General features: G+C 35.3%; 1 protein-coding gene across 1 annotated transcript in view; it reads left to right on the top strand.

Annotated features, from left to right (window-relative positions):
- The window catches only part of LOC306877575 (raftlin-like), a 99,094-nt gene extending 74,843 nt beyond the window's left edge, over nucleotides 1–24,251 (top strand). Inside the window, exons 7-10 of the mRNA XM_079429417.1 lie at nucleotides 5,557–5,672; nucleotides 14,184–14,287; nucleotides 18,164–18,239; nucleotides 20,542–24,251. Coding sequence (XP_079285543.1) covers nucleotides 5,557–5,672; nucleotides 14,184–14,287; nucleotides 18,164–18,239; nucleotides 20,542–21,027 — 782 coding nt within the window. The 3' untranslated portion in view covers nucleotides 21,028–24,251. The remainder of the gene's footprint in view (nucleotides 1–5,556; nucleotides 5,673–14,183; nucleotides 14,288–18,163; nucleotides 18,240–20,541) is intronic.

The raw sequence follows: 24,251 nt of genomic DNA, 5'->3' as shown, positions 1-24,251 counted from the left end.
AAAAGACCTCTAGATATTCCTCATTCAATGCAAATTGCCTGTTTTATCTCTAACCAGGCAAAAATCACAAGTCTGAAACAGTAAAAGCACACATCTATTTAGCAAATCACACGACTTGAGACATTATTTATGTCCTTAAGACAAACGCAGGACCAGCAATCACGTCTAATTCACTTCTAATACTAACCGGGACTATGAGCAATAATAATACCGATGCAAAATCGCATAACAAATAAAACATTAACAGATAAAATATAAAAATAAAATTCAAATGTTGATAAATATTACAACAGTGCATTAAATAATACTAAGTAACACTGTTTGCTTTACAGTTTTTTTTGTTTGATTTTTTACAAAGACCACTAATAAAAAGATGCTAAAAAATGTACAGTTAAAAAAAAAACAATAATACATGCGATATTACATATGAAATTGACTTTATAAATATTTTTCTTAAATTGCATAATGACTAAATAAAAAATAATAAATAAAATACAAGTAGAAAATATAACCTTACCAAGCATCACTAAATAAATATGTAAAGTAGAACTCAATATGTTTCATGAGTCAAGACAAATGATGGTGTTCATGTCAACCACACGTGTGAAAGAAAAACGACAGGAAGTGAGGGCCGTGTTAAAGCAGGAGGACGGCGAGGTGCTGGCAGAGCCCCGTGGAGCCCGGGAACAATGTGATATCAAAGCACCGCCAGCATGTAGACTTTTCATAAGTGTCTGATTACATGAAAGGCTGGAGACGCATTCATTATCAGGCCTGTGAGCACATGGGCCAGATCTATCCAAATTTAGCTCCTCTTTGAGTCTGGCCTGCGAATGCATAATGAGAACTCCATGGTGATGCACTCCCACAGAGTCTTCTCGCTGTAAACATCAACACGTCCGGAATATGTGAGGAGGGACGCGCACACAGATAACACAAGCCCATCACAGACAGATTCTCTGGGTGAATCTCTCTAAAACATGCCAAGGTCACGTTTCACCCCAAAATCAACAAGAAATAATAATAATAATTTTAAAAATGTGAGCGGTGCTTGCAAATCCCACGGCCTTGATGCTGGATTGTTCTGGCAGGTTACTTTGTCCATCAAAAAAAAAATCACTAAGAAAAATAAAAGCATGCCGCGCAAGACCATGCAAGAGTAATAGCAATGCTTTCCATTCTCAAAGTATTTGCACCAATGATTTTGTGCATAAAAATAGTTAAGCACATTTTAAGACTGTAAAGATTTTTTTACAGTGCAAATTTCTCCCCCAAATTTTTATTTCTATTAGTTCAATAATATATTACTATTTGTTATATATATATATATATATATATACACACACACACACACACACACACACATATATATATATATATATATATATACACACCAAAAGAAACATTTTCAGTAGTTTTTTTAAATTACTATATTATATCATATTTTTTAGATGTTTTTTTTATTAATTTTATTTTATTTTTTTAGATTTTATTATTACTTTTAATTTAATTTAATTTTGTATTATTTGTTTTTGCATTCAGTGTTGTTATTGTCAACTAAAACTATAACTGTTAAATCAAGCTGAAATAAAAATAAATAAATATTAGAAAAAAAAAAGCCTTTAACTTAAAAATCTTAAATGAAATTACAAATGTTGCCTTGGCAACTAACCAAAATAAAATCACTAAAGTAAAATTGAAATTATATTTAAAAAATATTTAAACCAAATAAAACTGACAAATTACATAAAATGACGCAAATTTAAACTGAAATAAAACTGAAAACATAAAAATAAAAGCTAATTCAAAATATTAAAAAAGTAAATAATACAAAAATAACACCATTTGCATTAGTTTTTTTTTTTTTTGCATTAGAATTTGCGTGGAAAACGTTTAATTGTCGTGAATATTTGTCAAATGTAAACTACTGAATGATTCTGAAATACTGTAGGCATCGTGTTGTTGAAAAAATATTTCTTTCTATTGATTTTGGAGGTGAAATATGACCTGGACATGTTCTTGACAAGGTTTGTGAGATTTGTGGTCCTATTTGATAGAAGATCAAAAAGATAGTCTTAGGAGATCAGTGGTGGCACGGCCTCCTCCTCCTCCATCTTCAGAAACTGCCCTCCAGGTGGCTTTGATATGAGTTTATCCACCGGTCCAGGGGTGGAAGGGGGTTTTGTGGTGGCTTAAAGTCTCCTGATGGATTCTGCTCTTTGTCGATGCTGTTGGTGTGGCGTTCTGCTCCACTGATTTACTTGTGCATCTCGCCTGTGCCCTCGTCTAGCTTCACTGACATTGAAGTTGTCCAGGAGAATGTTCTTTATAAGGAAGCTTTCCTTTCGCCTCTCTCACCCTTAGAGACGGGTTTCCATGGTGAGAGAAGGTGGGAGGCAGGAGTCGGGTTTTAATGCGATGGGTGTGGCATGCAAGTGCCGCCCATCAGGCCAGGATTTAATTTTTTAGCTCAACACCACTGTTATGAGTCCGCAATTAAAGATTCATACGCTCCACAGGAGAGCAACACGGTGGGCCACAGGCTCATCACCGTTCCAGGTTTAGCTTCTGCTGAATAGACACCAACAATGTTGACTAAAAGGTTTCTTTTGTCTGACTTTTGCTCCGGTGTGAATTTCCCCCTCCTCAGAAAAGAATATGCACCCGCAGCTGCGACACATTCATGCTCCTGACTATTCATGCTGTTCTGCCTATATTCAGATGCACGAAGGCACAGATATTCAGCGTATGCATTTCCAATAAGGCATTATCTCGCTATGAAAGGGATTTTGGAGATACCTCCACTGTCATTTTCCTAATGCACAAAAGAATCGGAGTATGAATGGAAGCATTTGAACAGGTCCATGAGCGAGAGAGAATGACAGACACACCTATTCACGGCATTAAAGTGAAGAGCGCCATTTTTTAAACGTTAAAGTCAACATGAAATCCAAATTGATCCTATTTAGTTTCTTAATACACGTACCTGGTCTTATGGAGCGCATTCACACTGCAGCTAAATACGGATGTCACTCCTCTTCTGAGTGTTCAGTCTCAACATCAACGCCATTCAAAATGGAATTGAGAATGCTTTTGAAATTCCAATTTAGATCCTGAATTTGAAATAAGGCTACAAACAGGATGCAAAATTCCAGTTCAAATTTGAATGCAAGGAAGTAGAATTCAAATTAATAGATAGACAGACCAACAGATAGATCGATTGAACAATAGAACGATAGAATGATAAATAGATGATGGATGGACAGATGGACAGAAAGACAGATAGATAGAACAACAGAACAATAGACAGCACAAAAAATGATAGATGGATAGATAGAATAATAGAATGAACAAAAGAACAATCGCTGGATGGATGGATGGATGGATGGATGGATGGATGAACCGACAGACAGATATACAGATATTCAGAGACAAAACAAGAGAAAGAGATAGAACAATAGAATGATAGAAACAATAGATGAAATGACAGAACAAAAGATAGAACAACAGACAGATGTATGGAGAGATAGACAGAATGACAGATAGAATTATAGAGCAACTGATAGAACGTTAGTTGAACAATAGTTCATCATTAGTTTTGTGTTTTTGTTTGGTGCTGGTGGCTGATGCAGAAATCAAACCTTTAACCTCTAACAAAGATGTTTTTACATCACTGTCAGCACAGTACAGTTTCTCTGAAGTAGTTTGTCTGCGCAAGTGACTGACATTTAATATGTTCACATCCTCCACCTTTAATCTGTCTCGGCCCGTTTCTGCCCCGCGTTGTAAAATATGCATAAGCTGTCTTGAGCATTAGCAGCTCTCCCGGACACATACTTAAACCTGAACGCTATCAGTCACCATGACCTGGCCAGACTAACTCCACATACTCCGGCAGTCTCACTCCATCAAACGCACAATCTCTCTGCCGTCAATCTCGCAGACCTGACGGCTTATTGAGCCCACGTTTGGCGCGTCTCCCTGTCGGAGTCGCTCACCTGAGACATCGCTGTCCGTCCAGACGGGCTCGACAGCTGAGGCAATCTCCTGAGTGGACTTTTCCAATTACGATCCCGAGTGGGAACATCTGATGCAAGGTGGCCAGAACAATGGCCCTGTTTGAAAGGCCAGTGAGATGCCTTCAATTGAGTAAGTGCAGTCTTAAATAGGTTTTTTTTGATGGAAGAATGCAGGCGACACCCTCCCTTTCCCGAGAAAAACCCCTTCCCATCGGGGCCGGCCCACGATCGCCCATCCCTCAGCCCCCCTATAATGTAATCTGGAGTGTCTCCCAGAGCAGACAGGGGCAGCGCAAACAGTATTAGTGTGTAAATGGAGGAAGGCTAATAAGGAAGCTCTTGGGCCATGAGAGGACACAGAGCAGAAATAACACGGGATGTGAGCCGGTTCCCAGACGCCCCTGTGCTCGTCTTCAATACTCAGCAGAGCTTATTATCCAGCCATATATAAAGATCAGTCTAAAACAGGGCCAAACGCAGGAACCGCATGGGGCGGCAGTGACATCAGGCCATTAAAATGTGTGCGGCTCTTGCATTTGAAAGAACTTTATTTATTTCACCAGAAATGTTCTACATTCCAACATGGATGTGTTGGCTAATTAGGCTGGTCATTCATTAGTCTCTGTCTGTCTTGTTGCTGTCACTCTTTATTTCTTTGAAATATTTCAAATGACTTCCTCATCCGCACATACTCTCTACTCTAGTTATATTTTTATCACCTAGGATTGCATTACCCTTTTCTTCCTGTGCTTTCATACATAGAGCTTTCACTGTCTTTTTAAAGGAATGTTCTGGGTTTAATAGAAGTAAAAGCAAAAGTATATCCAGCAATGGAAATTATTTACTTACCTCCATCCCGTTCAAAACCCATATGCAATGAATTCTTAAGAAATGAATGGAACATTTTTGAAAAACAGACAACAGTTCACAGTGACCACATCAAGCTCTAAAAAACAAATCTGCTTTACAGAGATTGTCAATTTTTTTTCCTTGCAAATATTATGCAAAATTTACAGTTGTATCAGCCTTATTTGGTCATGATATTGAAATCAGTAGGTATTGTAATATTTACGTTCTGTTGCCTATAATCTTGAAACATTATTTTAACATCTTGCCACTGTGTACTTCTATTGCAACTGTGACTGTAATTGTGATTTTTAGTTTTTTTGGGGATCAGTAAACTTCACCCAAAAATCATTTACTTACACTCATGCCATTCCTAACCAGTATGGTTACTTTTATGGTTTATTTATATTCTCTAATATTATTAATATTTTTAATTAATATGGTACTTAAACTTAATTTATTTCAGTTTTTTCTCATTTTTGTTTAAGGATTCTCAGTAAGTTTTTCATCTAATATTTACAAAAAAGAATATTACAAAATGTTTAGCTTTAGTCAACAATAACAACACTGTTTCCTTATTCTAAACAAAGACAACAGAAGATATTAAATAGAGCACTGGAGTCCAAACAACACTGGATCCAACTGATGTTAAACCGAGAACACTGCCTGATTTCTCCTCTATTCCTTGCAGATTTTCTCGTCAAGACTGTGGACAGCGTGTTTGTGTTCCAGGAGGGGGTGGAGAGCGACACCAATGCAGCTGCTGCGTACGACGCTATAGTGGTGGAACAATGGACAATCGTTGATGTGAGTTACACTCAAACACGTTTGCATTCTGTTCTTCAAAGTACTATTATCATATTTAACTGTACACTGTAAAAATTATTATTCAGAGTATTAGGTTATTGGAGTATGTTTTACAAGAAATACTATTTTAACCTTTCTACTTCAGAATTTCTTATTTCAATGCATTACTTGTCGTTTCATTGTAATTATTTGTGAAATGTATTAGAATTTATTCAATTTGCTGAACATTTACTCACCCTCAGGCCATCCAAGATGTAGATGAGTTTGTTTCTTCATCAGATTTGAAGAAATGTAGCATTCTATCACTTGCTCACCAATGGATGCTCTGCAGTGAATGGGTGCCGTCAGAATGAGAGTCCAAACAGCTGATAAAAACATCACAATAATCCACACCACTCCAGTCTATCAATTACCTTATTAAGTGGAAAAAATAAAAATAAAATGAGTAAGTCATTTTAATTTTGCTGTTGCAAAATTAAAATGTTGCTTCTGGATAAAATATGAGCAAAAACATTGCTTTCTCCAGTGAAAAAAGTTGTCTTGTCTGATTTGGCAAAAGAATATGCACAGGTTTGCTCTGTTTACAAGCAAAAACAGTTCTAAACAAATATGAGTGGATTTCTCTTTTTCACTGAAGAAAGTGCATGGAGAGATAATGCAGAGCATCCATTGGTGAGCAAATGATGCAATACAAAATTCTCAAAATCTGTTCTGATGAAGATACAAACTCATCTGCATCTTCAATAGCCTGAGGGTGAGGAAATTTTCAGCAAGTTTTGATTTTTGGGTGAACTATTCCTTTAATTTGTTGCACAAACTTCCAAAAAGCATTAAATTAGGCAAAGACTGGAAAAAAATCTAGAAGCGCAGCACGAAATACAGAAAAGAAGCAGGAAACCCCCCGTTTGAGTGACAGTAATGGGTCCTGCTGCTCAGAGAGTCTTAGCCATGCTTGCTGAAATCAGATATTGTGCCAGTTCGCCATTGATTCTTCTCAAGCTGGTTTCGCTTGGGCTTATTTGGGCTAGGTGTGTGTGAAGAGCACGCAAACTGGGCAGTGTCGTGTTAGTTAGCAGCACTGTGTACTGATGCTATCAGCGTAATCGAATTTTGAGCTTTATTTTATAATCCTGCAGCTCTCAATCGCTCTCTGCTGTCCTCTCTCGTTCGCTCTCTTCTACTCAGCCATGACGGTGTTTCTGTTGTGGAGGGTAAGGACACTCTGTTTCTGCCCAGCATTATTCAGTGCCGCTTGGCCTGAAGGGCTGCATTCAAATCTAAGTCTGCTCCACATCTCCCAGCATTCAGCACGGTTGTAATTTAAGATTTTGTGAATGGTATTCAGTATTAATATTGTGTAAGGGCGTGTTGATGTATATGCCAGACATCAGTATCATATAGATTCGTTGGACAGAAGCGTATTCTCACTAATGCAGTAAGACATTTTGAATTGATATGTTCAGCTGCTGTCTGACTCACTGTCTGCCATCGGCCCATCAATCACTGTCTCATTTACTGTCAGTGATATTTCTGTCTTCAATGAGCCTGCATGTTTATTTCAAACTTCTCCTGAATCATGTTTCTATAATAGCATCAGACAATCACTGCACATTACTCATTCACTCGATGGTATTCTGAAAAATGCTTTTTTAATGTAGCGCAACAAATAAAAATGTATGATATCATTCAATATGTTAATTTAGTTAGTTATTAAATTGACTACAATTACAGTATTCTACAATTTAGAGTTTAAAAACTTTTTTTAATATTATTTCTACGTAACAATGTATAAGGTATGTGTTTATACAAGTTGTTTTTTTTAGTTATAATAAATTAGTATCTGCTACAGTTCTACCGATTCTCGATTATGGGGATGTGGTTTACCAGCATACCCCCTCTTATCTTCTTTCTTCCTTGGATGCTTTGTACCACGGTGCTCTGAGATTTATAACTGATTGTAAATTTTTAACCCATCACTGTGAATTATATGAAAGAGTTGCATGGCCTTCTTTGAGAATTCGGAGAAAAATGCATTGGCACTTGTTGATATATAAGGCAATTTTGGGTCATTTGCCAAATTATCTCTGTTGTTTTATACAAAGGACTTTGTTTGGAAATCATTCATTACGTTCTCAATCAAATTATAATCTCTGTGTGCCCTTTGTCAGAACTGAGCTTGGTAAAAACCTCTTTTAAATATGCTGCCGCCTCAGATTGGAACCTTCTCCAAAAGGAGATGAAGTTACAAAACTTGGTGTCTTATAATTATTTTAAGTCCTTACTATGTAATCTAGAGAGCAACTTAATGGTGTGTAATTGTTTTTAACTGGTTATATGCTGGTTTGTAATATTTGTCGTAACTATGTTTTTTATTTGTATATGCAAACACCACTGCCTATCTTGGCCAGGACACTCCTGGAAAAGAGATCAGGAAAAGACAGGTCTTTTCCTGGTTAAATAAAGGTATATATAAATTGTTAGTTAATAAATCCAGTATTTTTAAATTTACTTAATTTCCCACAATATAACGTATACATAAAAACAACTACATTAATGAATATATTCAAAAGGGAATAAATAAATAAATAAATAAAACAATAAATATTTGATTATATATTTAATATATCATTTATTATTATACCTTTAATGAAATGTTTAATTGCATGCATAAATCTCCAAAGCACTTGTACGGAGTAAATGAGCCATGTTTGTTCAATACGAGTCAAATTGAGCGAGGACTCTATTCTTGTCGTAAAGGAAAATCAATAGGCAGTGTAACCTTGGACATGTAATGCAATGAGGGCGCTCTGTCGCTAGAGCTCAGCCCCTGGAACACAACCACAAAAAAAACTGTTTTCCATTTTAGATTTCCTTGAGGAATAATCCTTGAATATTTACTCACAGCAACACTTATTAGTTTTGATCCACTGAGAAGGAAATTGACTTACCTTTTATCAGAGTTGCAGTAAGCTCTCTCCAAATATAAGTGTATTTTATTAAGAGGAGAGCAGCAGACTTCAGAAAGCTGCAGTGCAGTCGCAACACTTGAACGTATGGATGTCTATAAAATAAAGCAGGTAACGATGGCTTATTAAAATAATAAATACAGCCACAATAAGATATAAAGGTGCAACTGAAAAATAGAAAGTTAAAGTCAAATGTGTTTTCTCAGATAGAAACGCCTTGCATAAAATGTTTTTTAAAAGGTAACTGCCTTAAAAGTCACAAATGTGAGATATAATGTAAAAATACAAGAAATTATTATATTTTAAAATGTATCTGTATAATTAAAAATAATAAAAATATAGGCACCTATAAAGTAAAATGTAATGATGAAATAAAGTTTAAAATAAGAAATACAGTCAGAAAGACATCAAGTGAGATTATAAAATTAGAAGAAATATATTGCATTTATGTTTTAAAGTACAGAAATAAATGATCTTTTTCCACTCTCAGATGGAAATGGCCATGCATAAAAAAAGTTCAGAAAGGTAATTGCCTAAATTTATCTTTTAAAAAAAAAATAATTCACAGCTGTGAGATATAAAATAAGTTATGAGAAATAAACCCATTTTAATGTGTACCATTATAATTTAAATAAATAATATATATATATATATATATATATATATATATACACAGTACACACGCACATACATATACACATTACTTATTATATACAAGTTGTGTGTGTTTGTTTGTATATACAGGAACACACACACACAAACGCACAACACACATACATAAATATTTAATTTATATATTAAATCCTTTGAGGCAGAAACTGAGTTTCAAAAAAAAAAAAAAAAAAAAAAAAAAGGGGCTAAATTTTGTTTTTGCAGTGTTTTTCAGATGCATCATGCTGAGACTGTAATGGCCTAGCAATTGTCACCTGATTGGTGACAATCATATTGTTTGTGAAGTATAAACACTGCTTTACCTGTATAACGAGTCCTGCACATTGTCTGGTCACAAAGGGAAAAGGAAATTGGAATGATTAACATGAATATGAAAACACTTACCGCAATGCTTTAACCCTGCGTCTTATTTCAGGAAGATTCTGTGAGTAAACACAGACAGACCAAGGCCCGGGGACGTCTGGAACAAGTCCACTGACTGCTAAAACCAATCCCTCGCCCGTGGCATCTAAAGACGCAATGTGAAATTTAGTCTGATCTTATTATGGTTTTCCCATCTAGCTCTCAGGATTTCTTTCCCTTTCAAATTATTCATGTCTATCTAAGGCTTGCGTAACTACAGCAGCCTCAGATTCTTCTCGCATGTTTTGAAGCGTGGCGACGTCTGTACAGTCTAAACTCTAATCACTTTTACCCCGGATTTCTTTTCTTGAAAGCAGTTCTTCTGCTGCTCGGATTGGATTTATTCAATTATAAAGGACAGGAACAAGGCGAAAAACAACTTTTTTTCTCACTGGCCCGTGATGAGAGAGATCTAACAAAGCAGAATAAGTTGAATAAGTTAACTAAGTTAACAAGTTAACCGTTGCGTAACTGTTTTAAAAAGTTACTAGAAACCCAATTAGAGCTCAAATAAGATTAGTATAATGTGGTTGCATCAGGATGCTAATAACGAAGTTTAGTTGTGCATGAGAAAAAGCCTCTGGAGTTTCATAAGAGAGCTCAAAGATGAGTTAAACTTTGCTCAAAGTCAGTTCAAGTAGCTATAAGAGAAGCATCATAAGAGAAACTTCAATGAAATGCTCTGAGCAATATAATTTTCCTCAGGTGATATATATTTAGTATGTAGTTAGAGTAGAAGGTAAAGTTTGAAGGTCAGTGCAGTCACTGGAGCGGTGTGATATCTAGGCTGTAGATATACCATTAAAACACATCCTTTGGCAATGTAACCTTTATGGCTCCTGTGGAGGTGAGAAAAACATGCGACCTGCCGTTTCAAAGAACACTTTTCTTTGTCTGTCTGAATGTGGCTGAACTACACGACTCTGAAACCCAAAAAATGTGCTTTTCAAATCTTTCATTAGTCTATTTCCAGTGAAGTGAGTTTATAGTAAGTTTATGACGTGTGTGTGATTTCAATGCTAGACAGACGGTTGCTGTCAGGCCGTGAGGATATATATATATCAGCGGCAGCCGAACATCCGTGACAGATATGCCGTTCTGTAGACCCTGGGTAGAAAAGTGTGATATAGGTGTAAAATAAGGCTGGACTATTTTTAGTTGTCGAGAATGGAAGTCTGTGAGCTGAAATCTGCTTCTTTGACTGAAAAGGTTAAAATAAAAATAGATCCCTCAGATCTTCTGGTACAATCTTTGCTACTTTTTTTATTTTTTCCTTAGAAATGTTTTATGCTTTGGAGAAAATTTGGGGTTGGTGGGATCTGTAATATTTCATACTCAAAGTTGCATTTATTTGATCAAATGTAGAGTAAAAACAGTAGTATTTTGAAATCTAAAAAAATCTAAAAAAATAAAATAAATTTATTTCTGTGATGCAAAGCTGAATTTTAAACATCATTACTCATTACTCAAGTGATCCTTCAGAAATCATTCTAATATGCTGAAATAATTAAAGATTACTGCCAATCATACTTATTAATATTATTAGCAAAGTTGAAAACAGATGTGCTGCTTAATATTTTTTTGTGGAAATCTTTTGTAATATTATAAGTCTACATCAACACAAAGCCAGAGCTTTCACTATCTGATCTTTTTTTTTCCCCTTGTTTCAAGAAATATCTACGTACACACGAAACCGACACAAAATGATGTAGTATACATGCCAGGCCAGTATGTGGCACTGTAATTCTGCCACAGAGATACATTACAAACGGAGAAGATGACTTGGAGCATGCGCGTAAACCTTGCACGCGGTATACAAACGAACATGGAACAATACATTTATTAATCTGTGTTAATGTTAGTTCATAAAAAGACAATCGTTCAGTGTTTATTCATGTTGTTGTTGCTGTAATGTGACGTAGCGGTGTCTGACTAGGTTCGAGACGTGGGGTGATGGCATCATCATTTCACAAAATATATGGATTGGCTGTCCCCACGAAAACGCAAGGGTGTCGTTTTCAGATTTATCCACTCAGGGACCCGGTTAAAAAAAAAAAAGTGGTTTCACTCTCCCAAAACGCCGGATCCGTCTGGACGAAACACCAGTCCGATACAAAAATGTTGCGTATACAGCTAAACGCATCTCCGTGTGGATGGGGCCTAAATGTCAACTTTTTTTTCTATTTTCTCTGAAATGTGCCATATTGCGAAATCTGACATTCGTGTTGACTTTACGACTCTTTTTCTTGAGGAGTCTTGGTTCTGCTCTATTTCACTGACCTCCATGTTGAAAGAGTGTAGCACACAAACCCACAGCAATGGAAAGCCATTAAAAAGACCATATTTTCTCAATTCTCCTCCACTTTTTAAGTCTGCAGTGCCGCTTACAGGGTCCACTACTGGGACCGCTTCCAACAAAAACCTCTTCTCACATATCTGGATTCCCCAATGGCTGCCGCTGTGGTCTTGGCCAACGCAAATACCCAAAAACCATTTCAACAGAAACTTGGGCCTCTGAGGTCTCAACGCACGACCCACAACAATGTCATCCAATCTGGCCAAAAGGGCTTCATAACTAGGAAGGGTGTTGAAACAAAACCTCCACAAAGGACTAAACTAAGACCCTGGCTCTGTCCCAAAACCAATGTGGGCAGTGTTTGAGCGTTTGTGTAGGCTGTTCTGAAAAGTAGGCAGATTTTTAGGCAGCATCACATGTATTCAGCACACAGAGGGCATTCCCACAATGCATTATGAGTAAAAAAAGTAAATTGAACTGTATATATATATATATATATATATAGTATATTAACACACACGACAACTGATGACAATATGTAAATACAATAAATGAAATAATTTATCATATTACTTATTCCTTCTATTTTTTAAGTACTAATATATTATTTAATTTTTTTATTATATATACACATACATAAATGATGACAATATGTAATTACAGTAAATTAAATAATTTATCATTTTATCAATAAGATATATGTATTTTAAAAAATATATTATTCTTTAAATTTTAAGTATTATATTATTATATTTTATTATATACACACAAATAAGAATATATAAATAAAAGATAATGATTTACATAATTAAAAACTATATATTCAATAATGTAAATGTATACACAAAATTTATACACATTAAAAACTTAATTAAAAACTTAAATGTCAATTATATATATATATATATATATATATATATATATATAATTGATCACAATTTCAATGTACAATTTAAAATTGTATGTATTTATTCAACTATAGATATTATAATATAAAATATATTTTAATATAATAACAAATTAGGCACAATTTTTAAATGCATCAAAACAATTATTAAACCGATCTACCTAATTTTACCCAGTGATTGTGTATGCCATGTACTTTTTATGCATATGGAAAGTTATCCAAAACAGCCACTTATTTCAGTTGCTGTCTTAAAAGGCTGCTGCCTCTGTAGGCAGTGGACAGGATGTCAGCTCACTGTGCCTCTACACTGAGAACCCTTCGATTCTGCCTCTCCAGCATCATCATGTTATCTTCTCCGAACTTTCCACAGTGACTCATGTATAACCGTATGGTGCATTTGTGCCAAACCCCATGGCATATTATATATGGCATAAGTGAAGCATTATCATGCAGCGCTGTCTTGTGTTATCATTATGAGTGTGTGCACATGGCTGACACGCGACATGGTTTCCTTTTGAGGACAGGTGCCGTTAAACCACTCTGACTTCCTGCACTTCTCCTGAAATGAGGCTACAAGCATTCTCTTTGAAACCACAGTACAACCCCTAACTGCTCAAAACAACCCTGTTTGATTAACGCTGCTCTCTGAATCCCACAGAAACACATTCACGAGCTCTTCATACAATACAGCTTTTATTTTAACATCTGTTATACTACCAGAACAGATATTAAACCTTCATTTTTATCACTCTGAATTTACCTAAACTGAATCAGACAAGTCCCTGGGGTCCAAGTATCAAGTATAGTGTTGTTTTTTATTCCTATTAAATTACATTACTTTTTACCCATAGTAAATTAATGGGTATCTATGCAAAATAGGATTTGTTTTCTATCATGCTAAACCCGCATCCTTATTATATGACACATTTCTGATTGTATATCTGCATAAATCGATTCAATTATTTAGATTTTATTCATAAACATCCTTTATTATGAAACTTCCAAATATGGACAAGCAGTTTTTTAAATATAGTTTGTCAACCTTTAAAAACTTGTAAATATGTGAATGATTAAAAACACTGCTATTAAATATGTAAAGAAAGCGGCCACACAAATGCAATAGAGGGTGCATCTAAACAGAGTCCCCATATAAAATGTTTTAATATATGCCTAAAGACTTCAATTGAAAGTCTAAAATCAGTTGTTTGCTATAAGTGTGACTTTTCTCTCTTGGAAGCATTTTTTTCACGGTAACCTTTTCTTTTCAGGGTTTACAAGTGAAGACAGACTATATTCCCCTGCTGCAGTCGCTGGCTTCATTTGGATGGAGACTCACTTGTGTGCTGCCTACACCGATCATCAAGACTAATAGGCAAGTTAAAGCCTTAAAGTTCATTGTTACTTAATTTCTAGGTTCACACAGTTTCTGAAACTGCAAAGGTCAATAGAAAAATATGTGTGCAATATTATCTGAAAAAGCTTTAAGGAGAATGCACTGGAAATAGTACACTATCCAGACACCCTTGGCGTACTGTTTTCAGCATACAAGGATTTGGTACACACTAATCCAAATCTCACTATTTGTACTATATAGTACACAAGATTAGGATTAGTATGCAAACTGGAGTGCAGCCATAGACTTGTGGTATGTTCAGCTAGACTTCTAGCACTATGGGAATTCACATTCACTGACAGCAATTTACTGCAAGAAAGAGCCCAAGAATCATGCATTTTCAATGAAAGCTGGTGATCTGCAGAAACACGAGTAAAAATTAACTATGCAAATGATTAGCAAAGCAATGCAGCAACTACCAATGGGAATGACAGCAAAGATCATGTGATCTGTCTGCTGTGAGATAAAAAGCATGGCAAAAAAAAAGCAAAGCATGGAAAATATGCAAGGAATACGGGGGCAGAACTCCACTGTTTGCTCGCCCTAATGGAATGTCAATACAAGCTAACTGATGATTCCTGTAATGGCGAGTGGAAGCTTCTGGCGACGTCGAACTGAAGTTCATGTAATCTCCATCTGTCATACCCACGCCTGCGCCGGGCCGATCCCGCCTTGGCCTTTCTCTCACACGTCATTCTTCTATCCGTCCTGCAGCCCCTGCTGATTAATTACAGGCCTATTTTAAACTTTCACAACATACCACAACACACAACATAGCAGCAATGTGGCTAATTAATCAAAACGCTGTCCTAGATACTACAGAACCGTCACTTTTCAATGCCTTGAAGACGGCTGGCCTTGTTTTCCTGGGAGGTGGAACATAACATGGTAACATATGGGTAAAGTTGTAGTACTATGAATACCAGTGCTGGCGAAGTTCCAGTTTTATTATTCATGATACTATTTACTAATACAAGCTACTGTTTTGAAAAAATACACTATCATTCAAGTTTGAGGTCTGTAAGTCTGTTTTTGTTTGTTTGAAAGAAATGATTTTATTCAGCAAGGATGCATTACATTGATCAAAAGTGACAGTAAAGATATTTATGTATAATATTACACCGATCTCTATTTAAAAAATTTTGTTCTGTTGAACTTTTTATTCATCAAATAATCCTGAAAAAAAAGTATCACGGTTTCTACAAAAATATGAAGCAACAACTGTTTTCAACGTTGATAATAATCAGAAATTTCTTACATATTAAAATGATTTCTGAAGGATCACGTGACACTGAAGACTGGAGTAATGATGCTGAAAATACAGCTTTCATCACAGGAATAAATTATATTTTAAAACATATTCACATAGAAAACAGCTATTTTAACTTGTAATAATATTTCACAATAATAATAATGTTTTACTGTATATTTGATCAAATAAATGCAGCCTTGGTGAACACAAGATACTCATTTAAAAAATATGCCAAAATTATAGACAAACCTTTTGAACGGAAGCCACTTTGCTCTGCAATTATTTATTTATTAATTTGCAATTAATTGTACTTAATTAATTATTTGCTTTGCAATACAAGCAGTATTTCACCACAAACTCTCATGGCAATGGCAAACCTATGAATCCTTTTATTTTTTTAAATCATGGAAAAAAGTGCTAGAGATTTCTACACAGAATCTTTTTATGCTCCGCTCTAAAATTCTTGATGAGCTAGAAATCCACTCTTTGTAAGTACAATCTCTAGAAAATGACTAAAAAAGTCCTCCAGTAATCACAAACAACTAGAAGTCGCCTTGCCAAACAAACAAGGTAATTCCACAGCACTTTTTTGAATGCAGATGAGTTTGTTTGTAATCTGCACGGTTATATTTCCACAAACAGTGCGGCTTCTCATTGCTATGCATCACGCCGTACCGAAGGCTTGTACATTCATTACATTCAAAATTGCTGAAGTTACCATTCAATTAAGCCCTTAATGATGGGGATTGTATAGGCGGCGTGTGTCGTCCTCTATAAAGCAGAGACGCAGACTAGTTTGGATGCTGGCGAGACTGAAGACCAGAGCTGTAATTTCACCGACCAGCCACTCGTTTACATTTTAATGGACCGAGGCTTGCAGGAATCCAGTTTTGTCTCTTTGATTTAAGCAGGAAGCACTTGAATAAATATACAGTTCCTTGACAAGCAAGAAAATAGGAAGTGGGAAGAAAAAAAGCAGGGTGAATTAGACATTTGGTATTGATTGCCAGCTTATGCCAGAGATGCAGAGGCCCATTTGATGTAAGAGATTTGTAGCAGAATCGTAAAGAGAAACGGGGAGCATGGGAGAGCGCTTGAGACTGTTTAGTAACACAACTCCCATCTCCACTGAAGATTAAATGGCTTATCTAAACGTGGTTTTACACCAAACTCACAGCACTCTATGTTTGCTCGATGATGTGAAACTTCCTTCTCTAAACATATTTGCGATAGAGCCCTGACAAGACAGCAAGAAAGAGAGATTTAGTCATCACAGGATTTCACAAAACAGATATTTTGTTCCTCCCTTTCAATGCCGGATGTTCCCACTGCAATCACAGCTAAAAATTTAAACACATCTCCAGAGGTTTTTTTTTTTTTTGCACCATCCAGCATTATTGGAGCTATAAATACAAGATAAGATGCTGAATATCCAAACACACTCTAATAAACAGTGACTGCTCTGCAAAGCGCCGGGCAAGATGGAAAAAAAACTAAAACTAGCTGGTCATTTAAAGTTGGTGTAAATGATAGATGCCCAAACCAGGGCCTTCCATGCCACTCACAAAAAGGGGTGAAATACGGAAAAAAAACATGCCACTGATACATAAATTCATTTCTCATTTATTTTTTACCTTTTTTTTTTTTTTTTTGCACTGAAATATACAGAATAGTTCATTTATAATATATAATATTAAATATAGCTAATTATATATATATATATATATATGTGTGTGTGTGTGTGTGCATTGATTATGGAGAATATAAATTAAAAATATATTAATATATTTTTAAAATAAATGTTATATGTGTGTGTGCGCTTGTACATGTATTGGATTTCTTTTTTATATTTGTATTATTATTTACAGATTTAAATTACAATACAAGTGCAAGTTTTGGCTCTTTATAGTAAAAAGTTTATATGTGACCCTGGACCACAAAACCAGCCTTAAGTGTCAATTTTTTTAAATTTATCATCGAAATTTATCATCTGAAAGCTGAATAAATAAGCTTTACATTGATGTATGGTTTGTTAGGATCGGACAATATTTGGCTGAGATACAACTACTTGAAAATCTGGAATCTGAGGGTGCAAAAAAAATCTAAATATTGAGAAAATCGCCTTTAAAGTTGTTCAAATTAAGTTCTTAGCAATGCATATTACTAATCAAAAATGAAGTTTTGATATATTTACGGTAGGAAATTTACTAAATATCTTCATGGAACATAATCTTTACTTAATATCCTAATGATTCTTGGCATAAAAGAAAAATCAATAATTTTGACCCATACAGTGTATTTTTGGCTATTGCTACAAATATACCCCAGCGACTTAAGACTGGTTTTGTGGTCCAGGGTCACATATATAAATAAAAGTAAATATATGTATAGAACTTTTATACAACTTGTGTGTGTATGTGTGTGTGTTTGTGTATAAAATATATATATAAAAATAAATTTTTAAACCAATTTTTGATTTTTGATAAAAGTTTGTCCACCTCTGGTCAAAATGGTTGGACCTGGACTGGGAAGTTTGATTATTATTGTTTAAAGTATAATCATACCTAGATCACAAACTAAACTGCTTCATCTCTCTTCTCCAGTGATGGAAGTTTGGCCACCAAGCAGATCATTTTCCTCCAAAGACCAATGTTGCCTCGCAAGAAGAAGGAATCCAAGGTGCGTGACCTCTTATTCCAGCCGCATTACTGACATACGGCTGTCAAATACACACACACAGTTAACGTAGTTTGTTTTAGCAGCCAAAGTCACACACCGAGTGTTTTTACAGGGTTCAGTGCAGGCGTCAGGCATTTCCTTAAAGCACCACATAAAATGGGGCAGAAAGCACAAGACGCTTGAACAGAACAATGCATAATTTAAACAAAGATTTAGCTCCATGTCACTTGAAAGAAAACCAGAGCGAGTGTGTGCTTAGTGGGTGTTACTGCGTGTTTGGCTTTCCTGATGATATTTACTTAGTGTTGTCTTTTTACATTTTTTGGGAAGGAAGGGCCAATGCAAATGAACTGTGCTAAGCTTTAATCAACCTGTCACACTTGTCATCAGTTGTATATGTAATTCAATATGGGAATTTATGTATTCACAACCATAACAAACTGAGGAGAGAGATCTAAATTAACTTTTTCCGAAAACAAAAATGTCATGTGACATGCAAGGCCTGAGCTTCCTGTCTCAGACATCTCGTGGCTGCATAAGGACACCGCAGCTTTGTGTGCACTGTTTTTATGTAAGCATCATCTCTCATATTCATAAGTGCAATATGGCAACAATCAGGTTTTTTTGAGCACTTACAAATCGCAATGACCTGTGATTTACTCCACTTGAAGAAAACAGGGTTAAAAACAGAGAGAAAAGTGGCAGGCGGCAGCCGATCACTGTGAGGAGAGAGGATTTATTGTCGGTTTGTTTAATAATGATGATGCCGGTTTGTTATTTGAAGAGGTTTAATAAAGGTTAATAAAGCTTAAATCATGTGATTATATAGTAAAGTTACTATGTTTAATTCAGATTTGAAATGCACACACACCCACACTCTTGAAAGAAGTCTCTAATATTCACCAAAGCTGCATTCATTTAATCAAATCCTTGATGAATACATGTATTTTCTTCTTTTTTATCACTTATCCAAAACTTATGAATGGTAATCTATCACAGTTTCCACAAAAATACAAAACTGCACAAATGGTGTTCAACATTGATAATAATAAGAAATGCTTCTTGAGCAGTAAATCAGCATATTAGAATGATTTCTGAAGGATCATGTGACACTGGAGTATTGATGCTGAAAATGCAGCTTTGCCTCACACGAATACATTTTAATATTTCACAATTACTGTTTTACTGTATTTTCAAATCAAATAAATGCAGCTTCGGTGAGCATAAATGACTTAAGGCAGGTGTTTATACTTTCTCCGCAAACAGTTCATGCTTCCTCGGATTTATCAGTTATCAAACATTATCAAAATGATCTGGGTGAAGCTCTTCTGACATTAGGTTAGTTATGGTGGAGCATGACAGGTTTTTGTCACTTACTTCACACAGTACAGTCCTAACTGACAGCAGCACAAACTCATTCACAGGCGGCGTGACCGAAGGTGCTGCTGCCAGTGTTTCTGTATGAAAGCACCTGCTGAGGCACCATAACACGACGTCTAATTATCCTTATTACACGCTTCTCTGGAGTTTTTGACTTTAATTAATCAATCACGGCATCTAACGATCAGAAATGTCCTAATATGGGACCCTGAACCACAAAACCAGTCACAAGTAGCACGGGTATATTTGTAGCAATAGCCAAAAATTCATTGTATGGGGCAAAATTATCGATTTTTCTTTTATGCCAAAAATCATTAGGATATTAAGTAAAGATCATGTCCAATGAAGATATTTTGTAAATTTCATACCATAAATATATCAAAACTTAATTTTTGATTAGTAATATGCATTGCTAAGAACTTAATTTGAACAACTTTAAAGGCGATTTTCTCAATATTTATTTTGTACACTACAGACTGTTTTTTTTCCTTTAAGATTAAAGATAATATAGAGGTAATTATAATGATATCAACTCAAATCAGTATTACATTTATTAAATCAATCAAGTCCAGTTATAAATAATAATAATTAAAATCAGTCAAAGTTATTTATCAGTCAAAATGTATACAAGTTATATATATAGGCTTATATATTTATATACACACTATTGCAGTGTTGTTTTCTGAATAAATAATACATTTTAAAAAATGATACAGTACGTAAACAGAATTTTGTTACAAAGCACATTTTTATTTATCATGGAAGCAGTGATTCATAAAATGATGATCAAATGATGAAGCAGTATCAGAACCAAGCATACTTTTGCTATTTTAAAAAGGCAATTCATTAAATATTAATCTGCATCTCATTGCCAATCCATAAAGAAGGTATTAAGACTCTCTGTCGACATTTTTTGTTTCAGAAAGTCATCTTTAAAGCACGGAACAAGTCCAACAAGAACTCAGTCAAAGACGCACCAAAGAACAAGAAGAAGAAAGACTCCACACCCACCGTAGAGAAAGAGATAAGTGATCAAAAGCCCTGTGATGGAGCCGAGAAGAGCGCTGAAGAGACAAATACAAGTGTGAATGAACGACGGGAGGAAAACCAGAATAATGAGACTGATGCTGAAGTGCAGAGTGAACAGAAGGAGGACAGAGAGGAAGAGAACGAGACAGAGGAAGGGACGGTAGGAGCAGGCAGGGAAAAACAAGAAGCGGTAGGTGGAAATAGCAAGACAGACGGAAACGCCAAGGATGAGGTAGATGTTAAAGAGGAAGAGCGTGGCGTGAAAACAGAAGCTGAAATGAGCTCGTGTCAAGACAAGGCCTCACCTTCTGCACAAGAAACAGGACGACAGGATGAGGAGGTGGACAAACAGGAAGACAGCTCAGCCAATCAGGATTGAGGACGCGCTCAGACCCACCGAGCCAATGGAAGTGGACCTTCTGAATGTTCTAATGCTACTCTGCAAAAAAAATCACTTCGCTAATCAATATTTTGTCTTGTTTTCAGTATCTAAACATCCTTGAAGCAAGTTCACTATACAAAACGAGAAAGCAAGAGTTGTTTTATTGATCTTTAGATACTCAAGACAAATGGTTGATGTCGCGTAGCTTATGGTTTAAGACAGGTAAACTGTCGCACAAACACCTCACCTGACGTTTCCACCTCTTGTAACCAATGCTGAATATTTAACTCACGATAACATCCCTTCCCCATAAATGAGCCGAATGGACTCCGGTATCCAGGAAGAGGGAGGAGAGATGGGAAGAGATTGTTATCGGTAAATGCACTGGATGAGAAAACCACATTAATATTTACTCAATGAGCCCAGAGGGTCGAGACAGACTTAAAGACGGCATCTCAGACGCGCTCCGAGGAGAAGGTTACTGTTGCGAGAAGCAATCTATTGTGATGTAAGGTGCATATGTTTGTGTATGTTTTTTGTTTACGTTTATATGAATATTTCATGTCACTGTCCAAACAAAAGAGTCATATTCTTGAAATTTAAGAGAAGATTCGCACCAGGCAGAGAAACATACTAGGATATTACTAAATTTGTTGTGCAGTAGGGCGACTTTTCGTAGCATTCAGAGCGGATCCACCGCTGGTTTAAAGAAATAACACAGAAATGAAAATTCTGTCATCATTTACTCACCCTCATACTGTTTCAAATAAGTGGGAAAAGTAGAATATATGAACGAAGACTCAGGCTGTTGTATGGAAAAACAATAATGCATTAGTAAATACAAATTCTGAATTACCAGATAAAAAGTCTAAATTATGACACACAAAGAAGTCATAATTATGAGATAAAGTGTAGAAATTTACATAAAAATTAAAACTCATAAAAAGTCAATATTTTGACACACTAAGAGACATACAGTAGAACTTGACATAAAAGTCAACACAGATTTAAAAAGCCATAATTCTGACATTATGAGATAAAACGTCATAATTATGACATAAAACATAATTATAAGCAAATCATAATTTAACTTTTTTCATCCCGTAAGTATGATGGTATTTTATACCACGCATACTTATTTTCTTATGGAGTGGAAAATGTAATTCATATAATTTTATCCCATAATTTCAACCTTTATCTCATAATTGACTATTAATCTATTAAACTATTATTAAACTATTAATAATTAACTATTAATCTCATAATCATGCCTTGTCAATTTCAACCCATAATTTTGATATTTTTGTCACAATGATGACAATTATGTCATAATTATGATTATCATCAAGCATCATTTTTTCTTCAACTGCAGAAATGGGCTTCTATACTTTTGAGCTCCATAAAAGCATCAGAAAAGTAGTCAATTTAATTAGAAATATATTATTTACCCAATTTTTGTGGGCGTAGAATATGTTTATGCTTATTAGAATATTGTATTGTTAGTTTAGCCACAAGCTTAATTAACAAATTATCCATTTAATGCATTGTGCAAAAAAATGGTGATTAAATGATGACAGAATTATCATTTACAGGGTGTATTATTGCTTTTAAAAGAGGCAGATGGTATAATAAGTGTCTGTTTGGGCTTCAGTTTACTTTTACATGGAAACAATCTGCTCTAGCTCTAATACAAACATTTTCAACATTGCTCTCAGAGGCAATAAAGCATCACAAGTGATTTTGTTTGAGGAAGTCAACAGCAGACAGATGAGATACGCTCATGAACAGATCCTTTCCCTGTTTTAATTAGCAGACGAGTAAAGGGCTGTTCACACAGGTCCTTTCTCTTGTGTTAAAATCAGCAGAGCACAACAGAAGGTGCGCATATATGCACATTAACTCCCAGACACTGGCTAATGTTCACCTCAAGATGTTCATTCTGCCCTCTGATTCATCTGATGGCCATAAAATTGTCAGAGATTTGATTTGTAACTAATGAGTAAATATGAAATCAAAATTAAAAATACGTCAAATTACAAAAATAAACTTGCCACTGATGCACACATATGTGCCTACTGCACAGACCGAAATGAAAAAAGACTAGAATATTTAATATATTTTAGAATATTTCACTGCACAGAATTCATAAAGATACTGACAGTTTTTATTATGAAAATTGCATTTTCTGTGGAGGACGTAATACGAGAGTGAAACTTCATGGTGTTATTATACAGGCCGCCGTCGATTTTCAATTTGCATAAGAAAATAAATGGATACGTGGATAATCCGTAACAGAATGTTGTGATGGGTTAGAGGGGTTATTTCATGACAATGATATTATTACCCTGATCTTCTGGGATGTTTCAGTGAACAACAGAAAATGAGGACAGTTGATGAGATAATGCGCTTACCGGTTCACGTGCTTCTTGTATTTTAGAAATCAGATCCCTTAATCCAGCTGAATCACAAGACTATGATTTCAGATTGAAAGTATTATCCTGTCTGACTCGTGGTTTAGGTTATTCATAGAAATTATTATTAAAGTAATATTTGACGTATTGCTTTTCCAATAAACAACAACTGGGTAACACATCTTGTTTTTATACCAGAATAGGCCAAAAAGCATTTAGACACTTAAAGGTGTGTTCGCATTAAATTTCGGTCAGTATAGCATATCGACCAATGAAACCCAGCTCACACAGAATTCACTTTCAAACCAAGCAGCTTGGTCAAGGCGAAAAATCTTTGAGTTTGAACCTGTTGAAATCTGCATGGGGAAATCTTTCGCCCCCACACACCAAATTCCTGATCGCATAGAATCCTGTTGAAATGACTGGATTTAGCCAAGGAAAATTAGTCAACAACAGGGAAGGTGAAAACACTTAAAATAAAATGTCATTGCATTAGTTAAAACAAAAGAGCCCAGCTAACAGGGAACGTTATCAAAACGTTCTGGCAAGGTTCACTTAACGACATGAACGGAATTATTCCAGTAACATTAATAGAATGTTTGTTCCAAGTTATCTTGTGATGTTACGTTCTCAAAATTATAGCGCAAAAACATTATATATTGTTTATGGATCTCTTTTCATGAAATATTTTAGTTGGATGTTAATCTAACATTTGTAAATGTTACTACTTGTTTCAGAATTTTTAGAGAACATTCAAAGGTAGCATTCCCATAATGTTTCCTTAACATTCACATAACCAAAAATGATTTT

The sequence above is a fragment of the Barbus barbus genome (genome assembly GCF_936440315.1).
Source record: "Barbus barbus genome assembly, chromosome: 12".
NCBI classification, from domain to species: Eukaryota; Metazoa; Chordata; class Actinopteri; order Cypriniformes; family Cyprinidae; genus Barbus; species Barbus barbus.
This window is presented reverse-complemented; position numbering and strand designations above follow the sequence as displayed.